At 44.0% G+C, this 27,942-nt stretch overlaps 1 protein-coding gene across 3 annotated transcripts; it reads right to left on the bottom strand.

Annotated features, from left to right (window-relative positions):
- Nucleotides 1-181: 181 nt before the first annotated feature.
- Nucleotides 182-27,550, bottom strand: tdrd7b (tudor domain containing 7 b). 3 transcript variants are annotated; one of them, XM_031832116.1, is made up of 19 exons: nt 27,313-27,550; nt 25,577-25,789; nt 25,049-25,193; nt 16,324-16,555; nt 14,158-14,237; nt 13,005-13,258; nt 12,002-12,630; nt 11,192-11,387; nt 10,878-10,989; nt 10,552-10,754; nt 10,158-10,292; nt 9,574-9,657; nt 9,072-9,206; nt 8,412-8,525; nt 6,076-6,227; nt 5,705-5,922; nt 5,323-5,506; nt 4,915-5,075; nt 182-3,585 (listed from the first exon to the last, which is right to left on the bottom strand). In XM_031832116.1, the coding sequence occupies exons 2-19, from the start codon at nt 25,787-25,789 to the stop codon at nt 3,365-3,367; spliced, it is 3,468 nt and encodes a 1,155-aa protein (XP_031687976.1). In that variant the 5' UTR covers nt 27,313-27,550; the 3' UTR covers nt 182-3,364. The 3 variants fall into 3 exon arrangements, with proteins under 3 accessions (XP_031687976.1, XP_031687977.1, XP_031687978.1); XM_031832117.1 differs by lacking the exons at nt 25,049-25,193; nt 25,577-25,789; nt 27,313-27,550 and adding an exon at nt 17,814-18,211; XM_031832118.1 differs by lacking the exons at nt 25,049-25,193; nt 25,577-25,789; nt 27,313-27,550 and adding an exon at nt 17,682-17,940.
- Between the last annotated feature and the right edge of the window lie 392 nt (nt 27,551-27,942).

Consider the following 27,942-nt stretch of genomic DNA (forward strand, 5'->3'; position numbering starts at 1 on the left):
CAATTGTTGGAAAAATTACTTGTGTTATGCACAAAGTAGATGTCTTGACCGACTTGCCAAAGCTATAGTTTGTTAACAAGAAATTTGTGGAGTGGTTGAAAAACGAGTTTTATTGACTCCAACCTAAACCCGTAACCTTTACTATGCAAATAACTTGACAAATTTGAAACTCATTTTTTTTGAACTTTATTCCTAAAATGTTGTACATACTGTATGCAATTAACCAAGGCTAAATGTTAGGTTAACAAAATGAAAATAAAATAATAACCCTTAAGCAAAGGAAATATAGCCTGGTCCCAGATCTGTTTGTATGTTTGTACTGTTTAGCCAACTCCATTAGCAAATGTAGCAATAGAATTGGCAAGACAGCACAAACATATCTGGGACCAGGCGAAAGTACTCCCAGCTAGAACATAACGTTCTGAGAACCATATGTTTCTTAGAGCTTGGTGAGAGCGTGGTTGTCCTATGATTATTTTGCATACAACCTTCCCACAACTTTCTGGGAATGGAGCAGGATAGTTGCTTGGATTTGGAACATTCTCAGCACATTTAAGGAACTTGACCAAAATGTTATTTTCTTGGTATTTCATTACCTTAACAAAACATTTCAGAACATGAACAGAACATGGCTACATTTAATTAAAATGTTGGTAATGTTCTAGGAACGTTCTCCAACTGGTTTGACATTGGGAATGTTCTCAAATAGTTCAGAGAATGTTAAGGAACAACATTCTCATGTGGGAATTTCAGTACTTCAGCATAACATTTCCTTCATGTTTACTTATGGTTCTATTTAAAGTCATGTCCTCAAATTGCTCAGAGACCGTGAAGAAACAACGTTCTCCTGTGGGAATTTCAGTACAACATTTTCTACAGGTTTCCTCATGGTTCTATATAAAAGTAATGTCTCAGAACATTCAGAGAACATTAAGAAACAATGTTCTGTGGAAATGTAATAAACCTTTAGTAACATTCAGAGAAAGTTGTAATAATGTTATTTAAAAACACATACATTTCATTCTTAGCATCAACAAAACCCTCTCTATTCTCTATCTTGTTAAGTGTGTTCAGGTGTGTTTGCCGTGGCCACTAATTGGCCACACCTAAACTTAATGAGTGCTTGTTTCCTTTGAAATGGGGTCTTTTGAATTTACTAAAATGAACAGCTTGTAAAAAACAAACATGGCATGCTAGTTTCATCCTGGTGGCGCAGAAGACTAATTCCATGGATAGAGAACAGAAGATCATTGGTTAAAATCTCACTGACGCCGTGTCACAATATATATTTTTTTCTGTTCCCATGTGTCTGTGCTATCTGTGCTTAGAGTTTAAAACCGTTAAACTAAGCTAGCAGTGTTATTAAACGTATGAAACGTGGAAAGATATTCCTTATTTAATTACCTTCTAATAATCTATAATTTATGTTATCAGAACGTTAATAAACCCTCAGAGAAAAACTTTCAGTGAACCATAGTTAAACGTTCGCAGAACCTTCCTGCAACCTAAAAATGGACTTTCACCCAACAGGCAAAATGTTCACCTCCGTTCTTTGAACGTTAAAAAACATTCAGTTTTACCGGTCAGAAAACGTATGGTTTCGTTCCCAGAACCAACGGGGAAACAAAAACGTACGTTCCCACAACTTCCAAGGAACGAAATGTGCTAGCTGGGCTGTAATTATTCTGTTTTCAGTAAAACTCCAACGATCCCGTCACTCCAACAGTAAAGCAGAGAGTATTGTCAGGTAAACACAAATACCGGTTAGCATATATTGTATTATCAAATTATGTGCACGCAATTCAGCACAATTTCCAACATATCATGCAGCGTATCTAGGGCCAGGAGCTTTTCCCGACCTAGATGACATAACCAGAAAAAAAAACTTTTGGGCCCTATAGTACAGTAATATTCTAATAGTGTAGCTAGGGCCCCCAAAAATGTTCTCCGTCAGGTCACGTGGTCACTCAAAACTCCTGGTCTAAGAATACTGTATCTGCAGAAAGTCTTGTTGTCCGACACAAAATCACAAAAATCAATGAATTAAAAATAAATAAATTAAAACCAACGTTTTTAAAACCGAGCTAAGTCACATGAGTGGGAAATAGAAATAAGAAATAACAATGGCTTCTTTGCATCATCAATTCACTAGAGGGAATGTCTTAAAGTGATAGTTCAGTGATTTTAACGTATTTACTTATCCAGGTTTCCTTACCTTGAAAGCGGTCTATGGACAAAATAATTGCCGAACTATCCCTTTATACTATGTTTTGTAAACCTTCATGACGTCAGATTCAAATAAACAGGCCTGGGTAAAGTAAAGGTCTTCATACTGGAACTCTGTGTCTCAATTAACAACCGTCTCTGAGTGGAGTTAAATACTTTTTGTGCGTTGCTGATCGATAATGTATCACATAATGTATCACATATATATATATATATATATATACCTTTTATATTAGATTCCCATGAACAGACCTTGGTAAAGTTAGCCTGGTTATAACAGACCGAATGCGGCACTAACTATTGTTGTTCACCTTTCAATCTAGTTTAACCAGGCTATTGGTAAAGGCCTTTAAACCAACAACAGTCTCTTACAAGTTGAGTTAAATACTTTTTGTGCATTGTTGATCGATAATGCAGCTAATGCACCACATATACATTTCCATAGCTTGTATAGCCAGAGTAGAAATTCGTTATATAGACACTGTAGCCTAATGAAAGCCACTAGCCATAGGTGAGTTTCCAAAATCCTTTGTAGCTAATGTTGACTGCTATTTCTTTCCCACAACCTGGACAAGAGAGAGAAACAGATATATCAATGTTTTCCAGTTAAGGAATGGAATTTGTCAAATGAAGCACTTTGCTGTTCAACAAGTGGTGTGAGTCTGGGTTGTCCAGAGAAACAAAGTACAGTACCATGTTATTAGCTACGGAGGCTTTGGGAACCCATCCCGTAACGAGACTAGATATTCAACAGTTCACTATGACAACTCCTCTGTGTGGCAAAGCTGTAAGGTAAGTCAGCACAAGGGTGATATTATTGAGCTTTTGATGAAAATATCATGCCATGCTGCTGCGAGTGTGTTTCATTGTCACTGTGTCACCCCACTCTCAAACACAAAATGACAAGTTTAAGTGACATATCTCTAAACCATCTCCCAATGGTCTCCCATAGCAACCCCAACAAGCGTTCTGGTTTCTCATAGCAACGCCCGCAGCAAAGTCCAGCATCCAACTACACTTAAGTATCCAAAACAAATGTGTATATATATATATTTTTACATTTGTTTTGGATAGACCTACCTAGTTGTTCCTGCCATAACCAGCACTATAGATGCACTGTTGTGCCCAGTTTATCCAACTACACTTCTTTGGTGAGTTCGTCTGTGAACTCAGCCATGATGTCATGCACCCAGATGTCCCTCTCCTCCTGCGAGGTGTCGACCAGGAAGACGGTCAACTTCCTGTCCCAGGGGTGATGCGCTTCCTGTACGGCCTCCAGCTGGGCCACCAACGGTTTCTTCTCTACGTGGTTCCGGAACACGATGGAAGCCTCCTCCGACCACTGCCTCGGCTTCACTCCTATTGGTGGAGTGAGAATGTCACATAGACTTACACCAAAATAATGAATACTGTACATCAGCATTGAATGCTGAAAACGATGAATATTCTAGAAATAAACAAGCGTTATAACAAAAAGGGACACGAAAGTACCTTATAATTTCATAAAATGGAAAGCATTTCTCCAGTCAATGGCCGTGTCCGAAATCTGTTGCCTACTACTTACTAAAACTACATAATGTGTACTGTTCTTACTTACTACATACTATTTAGAATGTAATGTTTAGTAAAAACGTATGTAGTAAGCAACAAATATGAACACACTACTCATCCATAATGAGAAGGCATCATCTAATGCGCAATCGTGCTTGTTCCCCCGCCATTCATACATTTCTGTAGAGCGTGTCCCCTATTCTGATTATCAGCTATTGTCAAACACACGTGGGTGTGAAAAGATGATTCTCTTCTTCAATAGTGTGCAGCGAATTTTACAAGATGAAAATCCGACATCTTGGCATTTAAAGCACACAAAATGTTGTACATTTCAACATACTATAAAACTTTCTTATATCCAAACAGCCTACTATTTAGAATGCAAGTATGGGTATTCAGACACGACCAATGTCTATCGTTGCCACCAGAGGCCTCCCTTCTCCAAGGTTTTAAATTAATGGAATTATCAGGACGTTAAAGGAGATTAAAGATCCAATGCAAATTTTTTTTTTTCTCAATATCAAATCATTTCTGGGTAACAATTAAGTACCTTACTGTGATTGTTTCAATTAAAATTGTAAAGAAGGAACAAAAATAGCCTCTTAGCATTTCTCAAGCAAGAATCTGGCTAGGATTGTCAGGGAGTGGGGAGGGAAAAATTGAAAAACAGCTTTTATAGGCAGATAGGTTTGGAACTCTCTTTCTTATTGGTCGATTAACTAATTTACCGCCTGGTAATGTCACCAGGCAGACAAACTCCATCCCATCAAAACAGGCTGAAACATCAGTCTTTTAAAACAACTCTTACACTAAAAGAGCATTATCATGAGTTTCACAATTGCACAATATTATTCCAATCTCATAGTATGGAAATATATATAAAATATAGGATGTTTTTGACTGCACTGGGCCTTTTAAGGCCCATGTGACAAACTACTAAGTGAGGGTAGGGATGCTTTATTTGTGTGTTCACAACAACAACAGCAAATGGAACCCATTTTGAGGGACTTAACTATTTTTCTAACGTGTGCCAATAACAAGAACCACTTGTTGTAGATTACTTTGCTATGTTGAGGTGAATAGCAAAATCTAAAGTACATAATATGGTTGCCGGGAGGGCAACACTTCCTTAGTTACCTGCGAGTTGTGCAGTGATGCCCTGGAATGGCAGCTGTCTGAACTCCTGGATTAGTGGGCGAAGCTGGGTGCAGCTGACCAGCTCGTGTTTACCGTAGTCCAGCTCATAGACAGACACCAGGCCGTTGGTCAACACCCCCTTCACCAGCACACGGTGCCAACTGGGAGGGCACCGAGAGAGGTCAGAGGTTAGAGGTCAACTAATCAAGTTTATTCAAGTTAATCCTTAGCCTGGGGGGGGGAAGGGGGGCAAATAATCTAGATGGCTAATCTAATTATTGAATGCAGTCAGACTATCCTACTAGAAGCCCTACCCAAATCCCTCATACACACTTGAAATATACAGTGCCCACACATACTCCCAAGACACATTCCCAGCCTTTCCCACCCACTCCTCCCTCTTCTCACTTGTTCTCCACCTTAGCAGCGTATATCTGATTCTTCTCCACTTTGAGAGGCTTCTCCTCTGTTTTATTATAGTACAGGATCATCTCTCCCATCAGAACTACCAGCTTGTACATATCTCTCCAGGGTTGCAGTACGAAGTGACCCGGGTGGCAGGCCACGGACACATAGATATCCATGTTGTGACCTGCAGCAGAGGCATAGATATGGAGAGTTTGGACATGACGCATAGATTGTTTTGTGGCATCAATCTTTTTAAATCAACGAACAGGAACAACAGACGACGAGGTTGGAAACAGCTTTGCGCAAAACACAAGTACTTTAATTTTCAGATAAAAAAATAAACATTATGAAGCTTGTAAAAATGTAAATATATGTCTCTGACCTGCAGGAGGGAGGTCCAGCAGCGGGGGTAGCTTAATAGGGGCGGTGGTTGAGGGAGGTGGGGGAGTTCCAGGAGGGGTGCCTGTACCCCCCGTTGGCCTGGGTCCCGAGCCAGAGTGGGCGCGTCGTAGCTGGGGCTTGGTCCCATTGGAGCTGGGAGTGGTTGTGGTTGTGGAGGTGAGGGTGGCAGTGGAGGTACAGATGGAGGTCTTGGAAGGGCTGTGATAACACAACATCTACTTTATTGTCAATTGTCACAAAAATGTGTATTTTTCCATTATCCAAACCCCACGAGAGTCCAGCACAATGGCAGGAGACTCCACACTTTAGGAACTAGGAATATACTGTTTTGGAATCAACTCCTAGCCCTACCTGTGGCTGCTTAGGAAGACGTCTCCTTGGTGTTTGAAGAGGTCAGAGGCGGCCATTTGGCGGTTGAGGCTTCTCGTGGGGTCGTGGAAGTTCTTGTCGGTGAACAGGTAGACATGGACTACGCTGCGCTTGGTCTTGTCCAGCTTGGCTATCTGTGGAGGGATAGAGGGAGGTGGTGGAGAGAGAGAGAGAGAAATAGAATTCAGAGGATGTCACCCTTTCCTGCAGTCAATGACCAAAAGCACCCCTTTGGCCTCATGGGTGGAATGTTATTCACATTTTTCATAATTAATCAAGAATATTAATAAAGAATGATGAAAATCCTGTATTTCAATGTCAAACCACTTTGTTACATTTCAGTCTTCTTTAATGTATATAAAGTGTAATGTTGGGATGCAAAATCAAAATTGAATACATTTCAACTGTATCTGACATGGTACAGGTGTCTTCTTTTTTTAAGCCCATAACCATGTGTGTGAGGTGTATGCTTTTGTCTCAAAATAGATTTGTTTAAGACTACCAAGAATCACTCTGTGTGACCCTGATTTAGCCTACTGCAGTAAAAGGTAACTTTAACAAGAAATTATGAAATGGTCACTGGTGGAGTTTTAAAAAACAATGACTACAGTTGAAGTGGGAAGTTTACATACACTTAGGTTGGAGTCATTAAAACTCGTTTTTCAACCACTCCACAAATTTCTTGTTAACAAACTATAGTTTTGGCAAGTCGGTTTGGGACATCTACTTTGTGCATAACACATGTCATTTTTCCAACAATTGTTTACAGACAGATAATTTCACTTATAATTCACAGTATCACAATTCCAGTGGGTCAGAAGTTCACATACACTAAGTTGACTGTGCCTTTAAACAACTTGGAAAATTCCAGAAAATGATGTCATAGCTTTAGAAACTTCTGATTGACATAATTTGAGTCAATTGGAGGTGTACCTGTGGATGTATTTCAAGGCCTACCTTCAAACTCAGTCCCTCTTTGCTTGACATCATGGGAATATCAAAAGAAATCAGCCAAGAACTCAGAAAAAAAGTTGTAGACCTCCACAAGTCTGGTTGATCCTTGGGAACAATTTCCAAACGCCTGAAGGTACCACGTTCATCTGTACAAACAATAGTACGGAAGTATAAACACCATGGGACCACGCAGCCGTCATACCGCTCAGGAAGGAGATGCGTTCTGTCTCCTAGAGATTAAGGCACTTTGGTGTGAAAAGTGCAAATCAATCCCAGAACAACAACAAAGGACCATGTGAAGATGCTGGAGGAAACAGGTACAAAAGTATCTATATTCACAGTAAAACGAGTCCTATATCGAGATAAAGGCTAAAAGGCTGCACAGCAAGGAAGAAGCCACTGCTCCAAAACTGCCATAAAAAAGCCAGACTATTGTTTGCAACTGCACATGGGGACAAAGATCGTACTTTTTGGAGAAATGTCTTCTGGTCTGATGAAACAAAAATAGAACTGTTTGGCCATAATGACCATTGTTATGTTTGGAGGAAAAAGGGGAGGCTTGCAAGTCGAAGAACACCATCCCAACCGTGAAGCACAGGGGTGGCAGCATCATGTTGTGGGGGTGCTTTGCTGCAGGAGGGACTGATGCACTTCACAAAATAGATGGCATAATGAGGGTGGAAAATGATGTGGATATATTGAAGCAACATCTCAAGCCGTCAGTCAGGAAGTTAAAGCTTGGTCGCAAATGGGTCTTCCAAATGGACAATGACCCCAAGCATACTTCCAAAGTTGTGGCAAAATGGCTTAAGGACAGCAAAGTCAAGGTATTGGAGTGGCCATCACAAAGCCTTGACCTCTATCCTATAGAAAATGTGTGGGCAGAACTGAAAACGCAAGGAGGCGAGCAAGGAAGCCTACAAACCTGACTCAGTTACACCAGCTCTGTCAGGAGGAATGGGCCAAAATTCACCCAACTTATGGTGGGAAGCTTGTGGAAGGCTACCCGAAACATTTGACCCAAGTTAAACAAATTAAAGGCAATGCTACCAAATACTAATTGAGTGTATGTGAATTTCTGACCCACTGGAGATGTGATGAAAGAAATAAAAGCTGAAATAAATCATTCTCTCTACTATTATTCTGACATTTCACATTATTAAAATAAAGTAGTGATCCTAACTGACCTAAGACAGGCAATTTTTGCTAGGATTAAATGTCAGGAATTGTGAAAAACTGAGTTTAAATGTATTTGGTTAAGGTGTATGTAAACTTCCGACTTCAACTGTATATCATGTGTCTCAGTGCAGATTTACAGCGTTGTGTTTGTGTATGCATATGTGTATTTATGTGCGTTCATGTACCTTCATACTACAGTCAGTAGAGTTGAGCACGGCGTCTCGGAGCCACTGAACAGCGTCTGGGGTCCAAGAGCCCACACCACTAACAGCCAGGTCAGCCAGACAGCACTTTACTGCCTAGAGAGAGACTACTGCACATCAGACTACATTACCCAGACAACACTTCACTGCCTAGAGAGAGGGCGTGTTCGAGCGGATCACTTTAGTCAAGTCGATGACCATCTTTGGTCACCGCCTTTCAAAGTATTTGCATTATGGTTTAAAAAAAAAAAAAAAGATCAAAGTTCATGCAGTTTATGATGAAGTCGCCTTCAAGTTGCTGCAGTTGCTTTTCACCAACTGCACCATGCAGACATCACTTGCATTGTGGGAGGCTCTATTTCAGGGTTCCCCAACTGGAGGCCCGCGGGTGGTTTTATTTGTCCCCCCCCCAAAGTTTTCTGAGCAAAGAAAAGTAATTTATATACATATTGTTTGTATTTTCATTGTTGGACATTGCCATTCACATCATATCAGTTTACCAGGATGTCAGACTATCTGAACACCTACAGGCCTTTGTTTCAAAGCAAAAACCCTCAGGATGCAAGCTCATAACAAACCACACACACACAAACCATCCCCCGTCCCACACATCATCTCTCCTCTGTCCTCTCATGTGCTGACCTGTGGTGGAATAGCAATCAGGTCGTGTAGGAAAGGGGACGGGACTTCCCTCAGTTCAAACACCTCCACCGAGGCCTGGACCCCCAAGTCTATGAAAAGGATGTCTAGGACTCTGCTGCCATGGAGATTGGTTATCTGTAGGAAAGCAGCGAGAGAGGTCATGAGTCTGGGGTATCTCTGTACACAATGAGTTCAGCTCAGTTCATATTTTTTTTAAACCTGGATAGTCCATTCAGCAACAATTATCATCGTTTTCCAGGGTGTCCTGGGATGGATAAAATAATCCAAATGATATCATAAGATAAGTGAGGTTCACTCTCAAAGATAGGACACTCCTATGATCAGAGTGGATAAAGGACTGAAATTAACTGTCACTTTTTTTCAATTCTGGACCAAAGTGTAGACATCATTCCTATTTGGCAGCAGCTTGCAAAACGTATCTATCTGCCTCTGCCACATCAGCTATACAGTATTGACTCGGAGGTAATAGTATCCATCTCACCTCCACGCGAGACCATTTACCCTTGTAGCGAGCCAGACAGCCTTTACCACAGAACGGTCTAGACACCAGGAACTCTGATGTCACCTGCCACACAGAAGAGATTATGCCATCAATATGGAGCAGGATTATGTCATCAACGTGAGACAGACACAGGGAAAAAGAAACAAGAGGCCTATGGTGACTGTCACAGTCAACAACAATACATCAAGATAGTAACAAAATACCAGATACATGTAACATTATGTAGCCTGCCCTTGTGCTATGTATATATCTGTATTGTATGCATCTGAAATAATTTGAACAATTTGACCGGTTTTAATGAATTATAACAGGGGGGCTACGCTAGGTAGTAGTAGTAGTAGTATGTGGCCAGTAGGTCAGTCCCAGTAGGTCAGTTCCAGTGTCATGTGATCAGATTAAGTGGCCTGTGTCTTAACCCCAGATTATGTTCCTTAATCTCAATTTGGAAACAACTATCTGCCACTATGCCTCCTCAGAGTATAAGGATGAGTGACAGAGGCTCTACCACACACGCAGGCACATACATACACAAGGTTGCACACCGCACCCACACAAACAGGTACCTGTGAGTGGAAGTAAGCCTCGGTCTTCTCCAGTATCTCAGTGAGTTTGGCCAGGCCTCGAGAAGGGAGCTGGCAGTAGATGGTACCGTCTGAACACACACTTCTCACCGCCACGTTCATATAGGCACTGTTCACCTACAGGGGGGAGAGAGAACCATGGCTGGGTTAGACATGAACCCATTCCGCTTATTTAAAAATGTGAAGGTGCAATCTGGCATCTGGGAATCTGTTCCACGGTTCATTAAGGTTTCGAAAATGGCAAGGCTAATATTTAGATAATACCCCAAGATTAAAGTAATCATGACTGAAAAACATGGATTAGTACAGTATTGATGAAGGATGCTCAAGAATCTCTTCAACCCACTGACAGCAAATTACAATAACAGTAGCGCACCTGAAGTGGGCTGGCTAGGGTCTTGTCCTGCAGGGCTTTGATACAGGCTGCGTTGATGTTGACATCATCATCCTGCGACGTGTCATACAGGACCACCAATGGGGTCTGCTCTCTCTCCAGGATCTCAGCCAATAGGATCTTTCCGCTAGCCATGGACTCAAACTTCTTCAGAACAGCAGGCTCCTGACAGAAAGTCTCCAGACCTGGATAAGAAAACAGAGGCAGACAGACACTTCATTGAGAAGAAAGAAATCGGAATCCAACCCTCAACCTGTAAACACTATTGTTAAAAAAATAGAAAACTGAAAATTCTAATCAAAACTCACCAGCCAATTTACACTTGGTGGCCTGGAAAGGCAGCTTGAAAAACGTATCATGCAGCTCAAACACTTTGGCCTTGTTGATGACTTCCGAAAACCCGTGATCCACATAGTAAACCTACAGATTCGCCAACAGACACAAAAAGTGTGTGTGGAAAAAAGCAGAAAGATGCAATTCATTTTCTAAAATGTCAAACCATAAACTCTCATCCTATCATTAACATGGCACCATAGATGTTTAAAAATGACAATGTTTTTCAGTCATGTATCTTTATTCAATTCCATTGTCTAAGTTCCAACCAATTGACCTTTGACCTCACCTTGACCTTGTCGGTCATGACCTCTGTGACTTGTGCTCGTAGTATCTCCTCCTCTTCCTCAGCCCTGACGGCTGTCAGCTGACCCGAGGTTGGAGAGGCCAGAGGGGTACGACTGTTGTTGTCTTGGCAACAGTAGAACTCTCTCATCTTATCCTCCAGAGCCTCCTGGGCCTGGGAGTAGCCCTCTCCTATGTACCTGGATCGAGTTAATACACACAGGTATGAGCAGATACACACACCACACACACAGAGATAAAGAGGGGAGCGGGTTAGGAGCGATAAAGAAGAAGAAGAGAACGAGAGAGAGAGCGAGAGCACAACCACATCTTATGGGACAGCAAAGTAATTTTCATTTATTTTCAGTGTTGTAAGTCCAGTTCCAACAGCACCAAGGGGCTGGTCAACAAACCATGCCCTGTTCATAATGAACTATAACCAAACAACTGGCCCTCAGAGCCAGTACCAATCACTCATAACCAAACAACTGGACCTCAGAGCCAGTACCAATCACTCATAACCAAACAACTGGACCTCAGAGCCAGTACCAATCACCCATAACCAAACAACTGGACCTCAGAGCCAGTACCAATCACCCATAACCAAACAACTGGACCTCGGAGCCAGTACCAATCACCCATAACCAAACAACTGGACCTCAGAGCCAGTACCAATCACTCATAACCAAACAACTGGACCTCAGAGCCAGTACCAATCAACCATAACCAAACAACTGGACCTCAGAGCCAGTACCAATCACCCTTAACCAAACAACAGGCCATAACAGCCTGTGCCTATTACAGAGGTTCTTACCGAAGTATGACTCCGTTGGTATTGGTAGCTTCCACCACCAGCACAGAGGGGTACTCCTCCCTGGGGATGAGGAGAGGAGGTACAGCCTGGGAACTGAGCCTCCTCCCTACCTCCTCTCTGGCCCTGCGCTCCTCCACTGACTCCCTCCTGTTGCAGCTCTCCTCCTCCTTGGTCCTCTTGTACAGGATGGCCCTCTTGGGGTTGTCCGGCATGGGGTAGTCTACGGTGCAGAAGTCGGAGAGCAGCGAGAGATTCTCCAGGACGTGTTCGGGGAGTTTTGTCTTGTACGTGTCCAAGTAGAGTTTGGGTAAGGCGTGGGCCCACAGACCGTTGCTGTATTTCACCAGGAGCTCCCCGAGCTTCTGTTTCAAGTCGGGGGAGAGGGTGGAGGGGGAGGCTGTGTGACTGGGGGAGGTGGAAGGGGGGGTGAGGGGGAGAGGGCTCATGGTGGTGGTAGGGGGGCTGGTAGGGGGCTTTGACTGGAGTTTGATGTCCGTGGATGGAGTGAAAGGGGCGGAGGTGGGGGATAGGACTCTGGCAGGGACAGGGGATGGGGTCTGTGTATGTGTTGGTTCTTTAGCTGGGTATAGGAGTAACTCTTTTGGGTTGCTGCTGCAAGGTTTCTCTACCTGAAACAGAAGAGAAGGCCAGATCCTTCTTCAGATACACAGAACCAGACGATCTAAAAAACACACTCAAACAATAGTACAGGAGTAATGACTCGTATCATAGAACATATTTCACTGCATGCTATGCAGCTGTGGGGACCTACTGGCTATTTGACTAAGAGAGTATCAACTTTTACAAAAAGGTCTAAAGATGCAAATATTTTTGCTCATGCAAAACAGATGATTGAATTCAGCCTACTGCTGAGTATCTAACTAACTATAGGAACATTTATTTACTCAATGCGCCCCTGTACAATATCGGTATTACACTGTTGCAAACACATTTAATTTATTTATCGTTCCTATATTCAAATAAAGTTTCCAATATAACTTACAGTGCATACGTGTGTCCAGTGCTCCAGATCTTTGAGTGCTTCGCTAGGCAGGTCCTGTTTGTACAGTTCTCTGTAGAGCTGGGGTAACTTAGACACCCAGAAGCCATTACTGTATTTGTTCAGCACCTCTCTGAGACGCCCCTGCACCTGCTGGGGGCTGTAGTTCCCGCCAGCAGAGGAGGGGTTGTAGTCCTTGGGGGAGTGCTGTGGCTTGGGCTTCCCAGAGCCAGCACTCTCGTTGAGGTTTGAGGGAGCTGAAGGAGAAAATAAAGGGGCGGAAGACATTTTAGAGTCAAGCGGATGTTGGTTAGGCATGGATGTGTACGAACTTCTACAGGTATATCCTGGTTAGTGGGGTGATATGTAATAAACAAGTCAAGTGACTCTCTGTCCTGACCAGGCAACTAGGGCCCAGAGAAAAACTCCTGGACCTAAGTAGGTGTAGCTTATCTAAGAACGACGTGTTACATTGCGAGAGACTCTTGGTGTATCAAGGTAACACAACAACAACAAAAAATAGTCTGTTTCCTGGAGCCTGTATTTTATTACTACATCATGAGTTTGTAGCCTGAAGCTAAACTAGCCTGTAAATGTTCTTGCTTTGAGTTGTGTTGCGTTTAAAAGGACAGTAATTTAAAGGCCAGGAACCAGAGGGGCCATTTGTTAATAACTGTTTTTAATAAGGTTCTAGTACCTGGAAAGGCCTCAGATGTAAAGACTCATCTCAGATTTGTTTTTAAATGTACCTTTATTTAACTAGGCAAGTCAATTAAGAACAATTTCTTATTTTCAATGACGGCCTAGGAACAGTGGGTTAACTGCCTGTTCAGGGGCAGAACGACAGATTTGTACCTTGTCAGCTCGGGGATTTGAACTTGCAACCTATTGTTTACTAGTCCAACGCTACGCTGCGCTGCCACCCCTGAATGAGGAAATACATCCCTGATTAGAGTGCAAGGATGAAAACAGCCATGCTGTGTGACTTCAAGACCCTTGCTCTTGGACATACACCGAGCCACTTTTATAGAGTCCTACTTACTGTTGCTTTGGGTATTCCTAGATAGGTGAGCGTGCACTTCCTTCTGGAACCGTGTGCCTTGAAGACCCTTGCTCTTGGACATACACCGAGCCACTTTTATAGAGTCCTACTTACTGTTGCTTTGGGTATTCCTGGATAGGTGAGCGTGCACTTCCTTCTGGAACCGTGATGGAAGTGTCATCCTTTTGTCTGACCTACACAAAAGGAAAAGAGAGATTGAAGTGTTGACTTTGAGCCATTTCTACTGTATCTAAACCGACACTTATGAACCAATGGAGGAATATCAAACGTATGTGTTGAATTTTTTTGCTCGTTTGATTCCTGTTTGGAAACATCATTTCAGTCTGCGTCCCCATTTCTCAACCGAACAGAAACTTTGGTGGAAGAAGCCAGCGAAATCCCTCAGTCAACCTGGTCAGTGCTAGACTAGACTATACTCTACAGTATTCTGTACACACTCTATAAACAATACTCCTGTGCTCTAGAGTCTAGGGGCCTGAGATAGTCTAGAGGTCTCCTCATGGAAGTAGAATAATTCCTAGAACGGCCCCTATTCAAGTCCATGTGTTGGTGAGCCTTCCTACAAACACCATTTCTATTGATGGCCTCTCTTGATTACACCATGCTACCCATAATGCTCTCTGATGGGAGTCTCTCCATCCCAGAATGACCTTAGACAATAGGGACATAACATTATGAATACATACGCTTATACAACTGGGTCGCCGGGCAGAACAGTACTGATGCACCATAAACAGGCCATTCTTTGGCTACACAACCCCAGACATACATAATTGGGGCCAGTAGTTTTTCATAACCACATTATGTTGCCTGATTGACCAGGAAAAACTCCCCTAGTTGTAGCCTACGAGTTTCTTCCTAATCAGGAGAGGGCATATGCCCAACACTTCTGTCCCCGCTGTATATAAAACTGAGATGCAACTTGGACTGGAATCAACATTAAACTATTAGAAAATAAATATTGTAAACTATGATGGATTGCTATAACTGTTCAATTGTATTAGCCCCAACAGTTAACTCGGAAGCCAGACAAGCGTTTGAGAGCGGCCAAAATGTGATTGACCCCACAAACCCTCACATACCACCAGTGAGTACTTGACAATGGCCAAGCGATCAGTGGCTGCACCACCCAGATTTTTCCTCTAGTTGCAGATAAAAGTGTGTTTGTGTGTATGTGTATCTGCATTCCTGTGTGTGTGCGCACGCCATGCTCTTGTGTGTGTGTGTGTGTGTGTGTGTGTGTGTGCGTGCTGCTTTGTTTGTGTGCTCCCACGCGCGTCCCTCTGCATTTGATCGGAGGCGTCAGATGAAAGTGCCCAGACTGTACGACTACAGATATGCTGATTCATTGGGCTGTTAATCTGTAGTAGAATAGGAGAGGGATTAGCCTGCCTTGTCCCTATGCTTTCAGCCATGTCACTCCGGTCTCCCCTGTGGTCCATTGTCTGGTTAGAGAGCGCCAATGATACACACACACACACACAAAAAAAGAGTGAATCGGGGTAAGGTCAGTTGTTTTCATTAGCTAGCTGTTAGCCACATTGTGCTTGAAAAGCGAGAAAGGAGGAGAGAGAGGTGGGAGAGGGAGGGGGTGGGAGAGAGGGGGTGGGGGGGTGAGGGGGGGGGCGAGAGAGAGGCTGCTGCATCCCTGGTGCTACTGCTGAATAAGCACGGGGGGGGGGGGCTGAGGGAAGAGAGGGAGGGAGGGAGGGAGGGAAGAGATGGCTGGCCCCACTAAACTAAACCAACCATTGGGTTCCAGCGCCCTTCATTCACGATTCTATTCTCATTCAGGTCATGAACCAAGGAAGAAAGAAAAAAAAGAGGAGAACAGAGGAGGAAAGAAAGAGAAAGAAAGAAACTGAGAGGAAAGTGACTGACAGATAAATAATCCTTGTCTTAGTTCTTTTTGTCCTTTCATTTCCCTGATTCTTAGACCATGGAACAAAATTCCCCCCTCACAGTGATGGCGATGCTTCCAACTCAAAGTAATATTTCCTAAACAGAGGAAGAAACTCAAACTATTTACATAGCAGCATGACAACCTAAAGGGACCAAATAAGAAGCCCTCATTTTTGGTTCCTAGAGAGTAATTGTACAGAGACAGCATTTTAAACAACCCCAGAGGAAAGTTATTCACACTACTAGGCTCCCAAGGAGAGAAAAGTTTATTTTTTATTTAACTAATTTCAGTCATGATTAGAATTAATAGTGTAGTCTAACCAGTCTAGTCTATGGTTTCCACCAATAACCACTCACCTCTCTGAGGGCACAGAGGACTTCCTGGTGGTAGGGGTGTTCTGATGGGTTGGTTTGTTCTGGTTGGAACTCTGATTAGTCTTCCCTTCTGATTGGGTGTCCCTCATGTCCCTCCCCTGTCTAAAGTCATGTTGGCCCCCTGACCGGCCGCCCCCGCCTCCTCCACTTCCTCCTCCTCGCCCCACACCACGACCCCTATGGTCTGGCTGTCTTAGGGAGGTTCTGGGCTTGGCTGGGGAGGAGAGAAAGATAGTGATGTCAGGATGATAGGAAATACACACATACATATGTACAGTATATATCCCTCAAAACTACATCTGGACCTGGAAGCCAGCTCCACTGCTTTTTTCCCATTCTGCCCCACCAATCAGAGACTGCTTCAGACCTGGAACACCAGGTGGGTGCAATGAATTGTCAGGTAGAACAAACAAAAAAACTGTCGAAATCCGGACCTCATTTTGAATTCCTCTAGTATATACTTTACATACACGGATAAGCAATGCACACACACACACACACACACACACACACACACACACACACACACACACACACACACACACACACACACACACACACACACACACACACACACACACACACACACACACACACACACACACACACACACACACACACACACGTCAGTTGGCAAGAGGAGAAATAATACATCTAAACAAGACATTGAAGAAGGGCTGTCTGCTTATCTTTAAGTCAATCATAAAAACAGCAGAGTCACTAATACTGTCACTGTAGATCCCACCATTGTCATCATTATGCCTTGCTGTGCAGCGAATAGACTACATCATAGAATACATCAAGCATTCTGCTAAACACGTGTATGTGACCAATACATTTGATGTGATACCTTCTAGTTCACTCTGCAATAACTTAAAGCAAGGTTGACAAGTCATAAAACCTTCAGTGCGATCGTCATCCAACTGATGACATTGTAGATTTCTAATCTGCTCAATCCCGGCATCGTCATATTCTTTTTTTTATCCAAGCTCTGATTGGATGCCAGATATTCTACAAAGAATACCCCTGCAGCGCTAACATCACACCCATTAACCTAGTTCCGACACCCTATCCAATCCAGAGCCTTCTATTTACATTGTAAAGGCACTGATCCGATCCAGCCCTAGTATGACATCATCAGCCTGAGCCCCACTCTGGTAATAAATCATCCATATCAGCCCAACCCAGCTGACATGACATCACACAACAAACAGCCCAGATCTTACACACCACACCACACCTCTCAGCCTGACTGTCTCCTCCTCCCTCCCTGCTCCTCTGTTCATCCTTTCCGCTCTTCTCTTCCTCCCTTCCACTCCTCTGCAGAACCTAGTACTCACCAAGCCTTGCTATTGCTGAGAATGAGACACCACAGCAGCAACCATCAGCAGCCTCCGTATCCCACCTCCTTCACAGATATAGGCTGTGGCTATAGCTAATTACAGTACGCGCTGGCCTGTCTCAATGCATACCAGTGACCCTCTCCCTCTAGGGACCTGCCGCCTGAGGTTAGGTGAGGCGACACCGGTGGTGGCGAGACAAAGACGGCAGACACAGCAGCAGTAGCGGCATCACAGTCCCAGAGTCCCTTGGTTTTCTATTTCAGAAAGGAAATATCCCCCTGTTCAGGAGATATGAAGGAAGAGAGAGACAGAGGAGAGAGAGCGAGAGAGGCGGGAGAGAGAACGCAGGAAGAGAGAGGCTGCTGCGTTGGCATGTGAATCAGCGCCTCGTCGTTTGCTTCTAAATCCGCTGTTCGCTGCTGCGATGAGACTGCATGAGCTTCTCTCCTCCTCCTCCACTCTCTGTCCGCTTAGACTCCCTCTCTTTCTCCTTCCCTCTCTCCCCATCTCTCTTTGTCTCTTGCTCTCCCCCCCTCGCTCTCTCCCACCCGCTCTTTCTCTCCCTCCCTCCTTTCTCTTCCTCGCTTGCTCAATCTCCCTTCTCCTCCCCTCTCTCTCCCTTCACATTTCCTGAACGGGGGCTGATCCCAGCTAAGACTACTGATCCAAGCGAGGGTGTCTATACAACGACTGTGTGTGTGTGTATCAGTACAGGAACTCGGTGTGTGTGTAAAGAGTTTCATTCCAAAACACTATATATATCACCCCCAGTTAGGGGGAGTGATGAGCTCTACAGCAGAGTCTCACAACTCAATCGCTGGTTGAAAACTGTTTACTGCCCCTCCCAAAAGATAGAGGGCCAATTATCTACAAATTCTTTCTGGGACTCACCCACAAACAGGAACAGGACCTGGCCTGCTGAGGAGTGACGGCCTCCATCCTAGCTGGAGGGGTGCTCTCATCTTATCTACCAACATAGACAGGGCTCTAACTCCTCTAGCTCCACAATGAAATAGGGTGCAGGCCAGGCAACAGGCTGTTAGCCAGCCTGCCAGCATAGTGGAGTCTGCCACTAGCACAGTCAGTGTAGTCAGCTCAGCTATCCCAATTGAGACCGTGCCTGTGCCTCGACCTAGGTTGGGCAAAACTAAACATGGCGGTGTTCGCCTTAGCAATCTCACTAGGATAAAGACCTCCTCCATTCCTGCCATTATTGAAAGAGATTGTGATACCTCACATCTCAAAATAGGGCTACTTAATGTTAGATCCCTTACTTCAAAGGCAGTTATAGTCAATGAACTAATCACTGATCATAATCTTGATGTGATTGGCCTGACTGAAACATGGCTTAAGCCTGATGAATTTACTGTGTTAAATGAGGCCTCACCTCCTGGTTACACTAGTGACCATATCCCCTGTGCATCCCGCAAAGGCGGAGGTGTTTCTAACATTTACGATAGCAAATTTCAATTTACAAAAAGCTTCTAGTCATGAAATCTATGCAGCCTACTCAATCACTTTTTATAGCTTCTATTTACAGGCCTCCTGGGCCATATACAGCGTTCCTCATTGAGTTCTCTGAATTCCTATCGGACCTTGTAGTCATAGCAGATTATATTCAAATTTTTGGTGACTTTAATATTCACATGGAAAAGTCCACAGACCCACTCCAAAAGGCTTTCGGAGCGATCATCGACTCAGTGGGTCTTCTGCCTACCCAAGGACATCAGAGGACAAAAAAATCACTTAACCACCTAACTGAGGAACTCAATTTAACCTTGCACAATACCCTAGATGCAGTTGCACCCCTAAAAACTAAAAACATTTGTCATAAGAAACTAGCTCCCTGGTATACAGAAAATACCCGAGCTCTGAAGCAAGCTTCCAGAAAATTGGAACGGAAATGACGCCACACCAAACTGGAAGTCTTCCGACTAGCTTGGAAAGACAGTACCGTGCAGTACGAAGAGCCCTCACTGCTGCTCGATCATCCTATTTTTCCAATTTAAAAACGAACTAAAAAGCAGCATTCCCCAAGTGAAGATGGCTTTCACTTCAGCAGTAATAAATTCATGAACTTCTTTGAGGAAAAGATCGTGATCATTAGAAAGCAAATACGGACTCCTCTTTAAATCTGCGTATTCCTCCAAAGCTCAGGTTGTCCTGAGTCTGCACAACTCTGCCAGGGCGTAGGATAAAGAGAGACACTCAAGTGTTCTAGTACTATATCTCTTGACACAATGATGAAAATAATCATGGCCTCTAAATCTTCAAGCTGCATACTGGACCCTATTCCAACTAAACTACTGAAAGAGCTGCTTCCTGTGCTTGGCCCTCCTATGTTGAACATAATAAACGGCTCTCTATTCACCGGATGTGTCCCAAACTCACTAAAAGTGGCAGTAATAAAGTCTCTCTTGAAAAAGCCAAACTTTGACCAAGAAAATGTAAAAAACTATCGGCATATATCGAATCTTCCAATCCTCTCAAAAATGTTAAAAAAGCTGTTGCGCACCAACTCACTGCCTTCCTGAAGACAAACAATGTATACGAAATGCTTCAGTCTGGTTTTAGACCCCATCATAGCACTGAGACTGCACTTGTGAAGGTGGTAAATTACCTATTAATGGCATCAGACCGAGGCTCTGCATCTGTCCTCGTGCTCCTAGACCTAAGTGCTGCTTTTGATACCATCGATCATCACATTCTTTTGGAGAGATTGGAAACCCAAATTGGTCTACACGGACAAGTTCTGGCCTGGTTTAGATCTTATCTGTCGGGAAAGATATCAGTTTGTCTCTGTGAATGGTTTGTCCTCTGACAAATCAACTGTAAATGTCGGTGTTCCTCAAGGTTCCATTTTAGGACCACTATTGGTTTCACTATATATTTTACCTCTTGGAGATGTCATTCTCACACTCTCTTTTGACGAACATATCAAGACTGTTTCAAGAACAGCATTTTTCCATCTATGTAACATTGCAAAAATCAGAAACTTTGTCCAAAAATGATGCAGAAAAATTCATCCATGTTTTTGTTACTCCTAGGTTAGACTACTGCAATGTTCTACTTTCTGGCTACCTGGATAAAGCACTAAATAAACTTCAGTTAGTGCTAAATATGGCTGCTAGAATCCTGACTAGAACCAAAGAATTTGATCATATTACTCCAGTGCTAGCCTCCCTACACTGGCTTCCTGTTAAGACAAGGGCTGATTTCAAGGTTTTACTGCTAACCTACAAAGAATTACATGGGCTTGCTCCTACCTATCTTTCTGATTTGGTCCTTCCGTACATACCTAAACGTACGCTACGGCCACAAGACGCAGGCCTCCTAATTGTCCCTAGAATTTATAAGCAAACAGCTGGAGGAAGGGCTTTCTCCTATAGAGCTCCATTTTTATGAAATGGTCTGCCTACCCATGTAAGAGACGCAAACTCGGTCTCAACCTTTAAGTCTTTACTGAAGACTCATCTCTTCAGTGGGTCATATGATTGAGTGTAGTCTGGCCCAGGAGTGTGAAGGTGAAGGGAAAGGCTCTGGAGCAACGAACCGCCCTTGCTGTCTTTGCCTGGCCTGTCTCTCCACTGGGATTCTCTGCCTCTAACCCTATTACAGGGGCTGAGTCACTGGCTTACTGGTGCTCTTTCATGCCGTCCCAAGGAGGGGTGCATCACTTGAGTGGGTTGAGTCACTGACGTGATCTTCCTGTCTGGGTTGGCGCCCCACCATTGGGTTGTGCCGTGGCGGAGATCTTTGTGGGCTATACTCGGCCTTGTCTCAGGATGGTAAGTTGGTGGTTGAAGATATCCCTCTAGTGGTGTGGGGGCTGTGCTTTGGCAAAGTGGGTGGGGTTATATCCTTCCTGTTTGGCCCTGTCCGGGGGTATCATTGGATGGGGCCACAGTGTCTCCTGACCCCTCCCGTCTCAGCCTCCAGTATTTATGCTGTAGTAGTTTATGTCTCGGGGGGCTAGGGTCAGTTTGTTATATCTGGAGTACTTCTCCCGTCTTATCCGGTGTCCTGTGTGAATTTAAGCATGCTCTCTCTAATTCTCTCTTTCTTTCTCTCTCTCGGAGGACCTGAGCCCTAGGACCATGCCTCAGGACTACCTGGCATGATGACTCCTTGCTGTCCCCAGTCCACCTGGCCGTGCTGCTGCTCCAGTTTCAACTGTTCTGCCTGCGGCTATGGAATCCTGACCTGTTCACCGGACGTGCTACCTGTCCCAGACCTGCCGTTTTAAACTCTCTAGAGACAGCAGGAGTGGTAGAGATACTCTTAATGATCGGCTATGAAAAGCCAACTGACATTTACTCCTGAGGTCCTGACTTGCTGCACCCTCGACAACTACTGTGATTATTATTTGACCATGCTAGTCATTTATGAACATCTTGGCCATGTTCTGTTATAATCTCCACCCGGCACAGCCAGAAGAGGACTGGCCACCCCTCATAGCCTAGTTCCTCTCTAGGTTTCTTCCTAGGTTTCGGCCTTTCTAGGGAGTTTTTCCTAGCCACTGTGCTTCTACACCTGCATTGCTTGCTGTTTGGGGTTTTAGGCCGGGTTTCTGTACAGCACTTTGAGTAATCAGCTGATGTACGAAGGTGTAACGGCTGTTGGTGGAAGAAGGTGAGGACCAAGGTGCAGCGTGTTACGTGTTCATCTTTTTTATTTGAACTGAACACTGAATAACAAAACAAAGAGAATGACCGAAACCGAAACAGTTCAGTCTGGTGCAGACACAAAAACAGAACACAACTACCCACAAGACACAGGTGGGAAAAGGCTACCTAAGTATGGTTCTCAATCAGAGACAACGATAGACAGCTGCCTCTGATTGAGAACCACACCCGGCCAAACACACAGAAATAGAAAACAGAACACAAAAACATAGAATGCCCACCCCAACTCTGACCAAACCAAAATAGAGACATAAAAAGGATCTCTAAGGTCAGGGCGTGGGCCCCCCAAAAAAAGGTGCAGACTAAACCTATAGGGGAGGGTCTGGGTGGGCATCTATCCGCGGTGGCGGCTCTGGTGCGGGATGTGGACTCCGCTCCACCTTAGGCTTGGCCCACTTAGGTGGCGCCTCTGGAGCGGGGACCTTTGCCGCCGACCCCGGACAGGAGGGCGACTCTGGCAGCGCCGGACAGGAGGGCGACTCCGGCAGCGCCGGACAGGAGGGCGACTCCGGCAGCGCCGGACAGGAGGGCGACTCCGGCAGCGCCGGACAGGAGACCTGGTTCTGGGAACAGGCACAGGACTCACCAGGCTGGGGAGACCTACTGGAGGCCTGGTCCGTGGAGGAGGCACAGGATAGACCGGGCTGTAGGGGAGCACTAGAGATCTGGTGCGTAGCCTTGGCACCACTCTTCCAGGCTGAATGCCCAGTCTAGCTCGGCACATGCTGGGAGCTGGAACAGGCCTCACTGGGTTCTCCAGGCAATCTGGGGAAACCGTGCTTAGAGCCGGCGCAGGATATCCTGGCCAGAGGAGACCCACTGGAGGTCTGGAGAGCAGGGCTGGCACCATCCGTCCTGGCTGGATCCTCACCCTAGCCCGGTAGATGCGGGGAGCTGGAATGTAGCGCACCGAGCTCAGAACGCGTACTGGAGATCTGTAGCGCCAAGCTGGCACAAGACGTGCAGGGCTGGGGAGGCGCACAGGAGGCCTGGTGCGTGAGGCTTGCACAGTCTTCACCAGACGGCTAGCACGCACCCCAGGACGAGTATGGAGAGCTGACTCAGGTGACATCAAATCCAGGACATGCTCTGTTGGGCAGATGTCGTGCCTCATGCACCAACACAGCAACTCCCTCATTACTCTCGCCTCCAATCTCCCCATCAAGTTCTTCACTGTCTCTGCCTTGCTTCCGTCGCTCACCTCCAATTTCGCCCTGACCGGCTCTGGTTCCATCCTTGGCTCCATACGGTAAGCACGGGGAGTTGACTGAGGTCTGACTCCTGACTCTGCCACACTCCCCGTGTGCCCCCCAATTTTTTTGTTGGGGGGGGGGGGGGGGCTGCCTCTCGGGCTTCCTTGCCAGCCGTGTTCCCTCGTATCGCTGGTTCCCTTTTCCTGCTGCCTCCGAACAGAACACAAAATCATAGAATGCCCACCCCAACTCACGCCCTGACCAAACCAAAATAGAGACATAAAAAGGATCTCTAAGGTCAGGGCGTGACAGAAGGGCTATATAAGTAAATTGGATTTGAATTTGATTTGATATATCCATTTTCTGAAATGTTTGTAAATGAGCTTTTATTGTATAAAGAAATTTGGAAAGAGACTGGTGTGTTTTTTCACTGTCAAATCATGGAATGGGGTTGTTCAATGACAGACACGTATTTGTTTAAAATCTATCACTTAATGGTTTCAGAGCGACAAATAATCATGTTTTTTTTGCAAAATGCTATATATCTGCCTCACTCTCATAGAACCAAGTAGTACTGCTAGGTTTTACAGTCAAATATAACAAATAACTACATTTTTAATAAAGAACTTCACAAATTATACATTAAAATAAAAACTAAAATATGAGATCTGTATGTAAAACATCTTCATTTGACATTTTTTGTCATTTAGCAGATGCTCTAATCCAGAGAGATTTACAGTTTGTGCATTCATCTTAAAATAGCTAGGTGAGACAACCACATATCACAGTAAAACATACAGGATATGGACATTCCATTCCAGCTCAACAATGGATATATAGCATTTAGCAACAACAAAAACATTTTCATACACATCTAAAATCTATGAATTAAAAATCTGAGTATAGTATTTTACACATAGATGAATGTACCCATAAGTAATCATTTCTGATAAAAAAAAACACAAATGTGAAAAATTGGTGGATATAGCATTTTGGAAATAAACTCTTAGTGTGTATGTGTCGGTACAGCGTCTGGTCTTGTACGAGGCTTTTATTCTTAGTACCTTTGGACCGGCCCAAAATATCTATAAATTATCTTTCAACCTGTCAACTTAGAATTGTACATTGTCCTACATCATTGTCCCATTGCAAACTCATGTAGGGCATTGAGGTCAGGCATATTCTAAAAACAAGCTCAAGTGTCTGTGTAATTTGATAAGTTAACTGAATGTTCAACCAGTTTTGATCAAAAAGGTGGCATTCCATGGAATCAGTATGAGGTGAAATCTTACTTTCAAAACACTTGAATTTCCCCTCTCAGCTAATACAATAAAAGGCCTTCAGTGACAGTCACATAAGCCTCTTCTACTCAGATAAGACTCCATTTGCCATTCTATAGGTCTACAAATCTAATGGTTATGGAAAAAGCAGATGGATTTAGGCAGTCAGACCCCCCCCCCCCCCCCCCCACACGCGCGCGCCCTACCGTTGAGGACGAGAGGGGCGGCAGGCTTCACTCTCATCTGACAGTTGACCATTTGGGGTCGTCCAGTCTTCTTCGAGGTACGCTGGCGAGCCACCAGCTTGGCGACGTGGGCAGTCTCACCAGAGACTGAGGCGAAATACACCATCTGGAGAGGGAAGAGAGAACCCCCCCCCACACACACACACACACACACACAAACACACACACAACAGTTAGCGAATAGCTACATTATCAGTCTGCATTGACTTTTGAACTGGTAATTAGGAGATAATTAGAACGCTTGAACTGTTCATTTTATCCAGTGGCTGGCTGGCTGGAAAATGACATTTTCAAAAGTCAATGATTCTGAACGATTAGCATCCAGCTGGTGTGAGCTAAAGAGTGTATGTACCCGGTGGTACCCCGCTCTTAGTGTCTCAGTTTGTGTGTGTGTGTGTGTGTGTGTGTGTCCGTCTCTCTGCTCATCCATACATCTCTCTGTTGGTGTGTGTATATGTGTGTGTGTATATATACACACTCTCTCCTCACCTCCCCAGAGCGGTTGCGCTCCATGCGGACCACGCTGGGCATGCTGTGCAGCAGAGCGTCCAGGTTGCCATGACCCATCTGCTTATGAGGGATCTGTTCACCAGTCAGATCCTTGTATTCAGACTGGAGGCGGGACAAAGACACCCCGGGTCCGCTCTTATTGGCCGTCAGCACCTCCCGTAACATCTTCTTCACCAGCTCTACGTCTGCCATCTAGATAGAACACAAAACAAGGACATTTTATATATGACCATTTCTATTTTATTTTACCTGGTCGTCCCAATGAAGTCAAAATACCTATTTTTCAAAGGATGGATAGAGGCCAAGAGGGAAGAGGCCTGGCAAACTGGTTGGTAGCACTTTACATTATAACAAAGTGGAAATAACATGGTAATAGTTGCTATGGTAACACAGCTATAGTTGTAGGTCTATGTTTCTGAACCTGTCTTTGGGGACAATACAGATTTGTTGTATTAAAAAGGATTGGTCCATTGGGTCAGGGTTGCCTTGTCAAACAGGTTTCTCATCACTGATCTGAGAAAAGCGCAGGATCTAGAGTTTCTCTGGTGTTTTTGTTGAAACAGACTGGCAATAATCTAGATGCTAAATGTGCATTTGCCCTCCAGTTTGTAAAAGTTTAACCCCAGTATAAACATCAACTAAGTTCAATATCTGACACTGACAAATTTAAAACAAAAATATATAATAATAGATGTTTATGATACAATTAGTATGTCTAAATACAACATTTGTAGCCGATAACAGAATCATGTTCAAAACTAAAATCATAGCCCCACATTGTAAACTAATATCAGGTAAACATAGAAAGCAGTCTATATTGAAAGCAACTTAAAATAATAATAATAATAATAAGGTATTTGCTTAACTAGTTACTGCAGTCAACATGTTGACTTTCTCTCATGATGGTCAAATTACGTTTCACTATTACATTTCACTGTAATCGAGGGCATTCAGTTTCGTGTTTAACTTCAGCACACTGCACAACGCCCCAATCTGGAATTTGCAGTGCATGCAGTTTGATTTAGCTTCAAACAGATACTTGTAGAGTCGTTTTATCGCAAAAAGATTTTGGTGTTTATTTTCAATTATTTGATTTGATAGAAGACACACCGACAGTTCTCGAATTTGGCACAGAAAGGCACGCCCTCAATTTTCTCCAGCAACTTTCTTTTACGCTCTCTCTCGACTTTTTGTAAATACCGATGACTTAAGTGGGTCTAAATACAAAATAAATTGTGGATGAAAAACAAAATATGTCAACGTGATAAATTGTTTATAATAGGTCAGTGAACGCGTCTCGTGCCACTCTCTTCACAGGATTTCCTCTCCACAGAGAATAGAGAACAAGTGGTGACGTAATATGTCACATCCATACCCTCCATGCCAACGGAGAATTGGATAAAGTTGGCGCTCTATGCGCGGACATTAAAAACCGAAAAAGCAAAGGATTTCTTGGGATAAATTAGGCTGTCAAATATAATCTAAATTCTAAATGTGCATTTGCAACTGTCACCAACAGCAACAAGCCCCAAGTGTCATGTCAAGCGACGTTGCGCTCTATCGAGTTCCGTACTCATGTCACTACTTGGGGGCACTCAAAGAGCGCTTATCCAAAGCGTTCACCGCCAACAAATAGGCTAATATCAAACTGAAATCGTTCATCTATCCAATGTTTGTGAAATAATTCAATAATCACACATTCAATAAACTCTTACCTTGCTGGGAATGAATACGGGGGATGGTGACCCGGTTAATTTATTCACGACCTGCTCGTCACACTCCCTGAAAGTTTAGCCCTGACTGTTCCGAGCTATCCCCTCTCTCACTCAACGCTGCGCTCGAACCAAGCCAAGCGTCTCCCAGTCCTCCGGTTTGTGGTTGGTGTAGCCACGTGTGTGTCGTGAACAACATTAGCGTGAGCAACAAGTGTGGGATCGGCAGTTTGCGTTCAAAATAAAAGTTCCCCATTGAAACTGATGCAAACGAATAAAAAAAAATGGCAAACATGCCACAATTGGACCAGATCATGCTAAACAAGGGTTTAATGTTGTTATTTAAATTAAACAGAAGTGAATTATGCCTCATCCGTGATGTGATTGGCTAACTTCATGTGTTTGGCTAACTTCGCAGCTTTGCACAGGGGGCGATGAAACATGGTCTCCACAAGCTTCCATAGTCACAATGTCAGATTCCAAAGCCATAGTCAAAATTGGCTACAAAAATATAGCTTTTTAGTCTTAGGGTTAGGCATAAGGTTTGCAGTGTGGTTAAGGTTAGGGCTATGGTTATTGTTAGGTTAATAGATTGTAGTAATGGGCAGGGTTTATGACTTTGTGGCTATGGAA

Source organism: Oncorhynchus kisutch, linkage group LG9 (assembly GCF_002021735.2).
Source record: "Oncorhynchus kisutch isolate 150728-3 linkage group LG9, Okis_V2, whole genome shotgun sequence".
In the NCBI taxonomy this organism is placed as follows: Eukaryota; Metazoa; Chordata; class Actinopteri; order Salmoniformes; family Salmonidae; genus Oncorhynchus; species Oncorhynchus kisutch.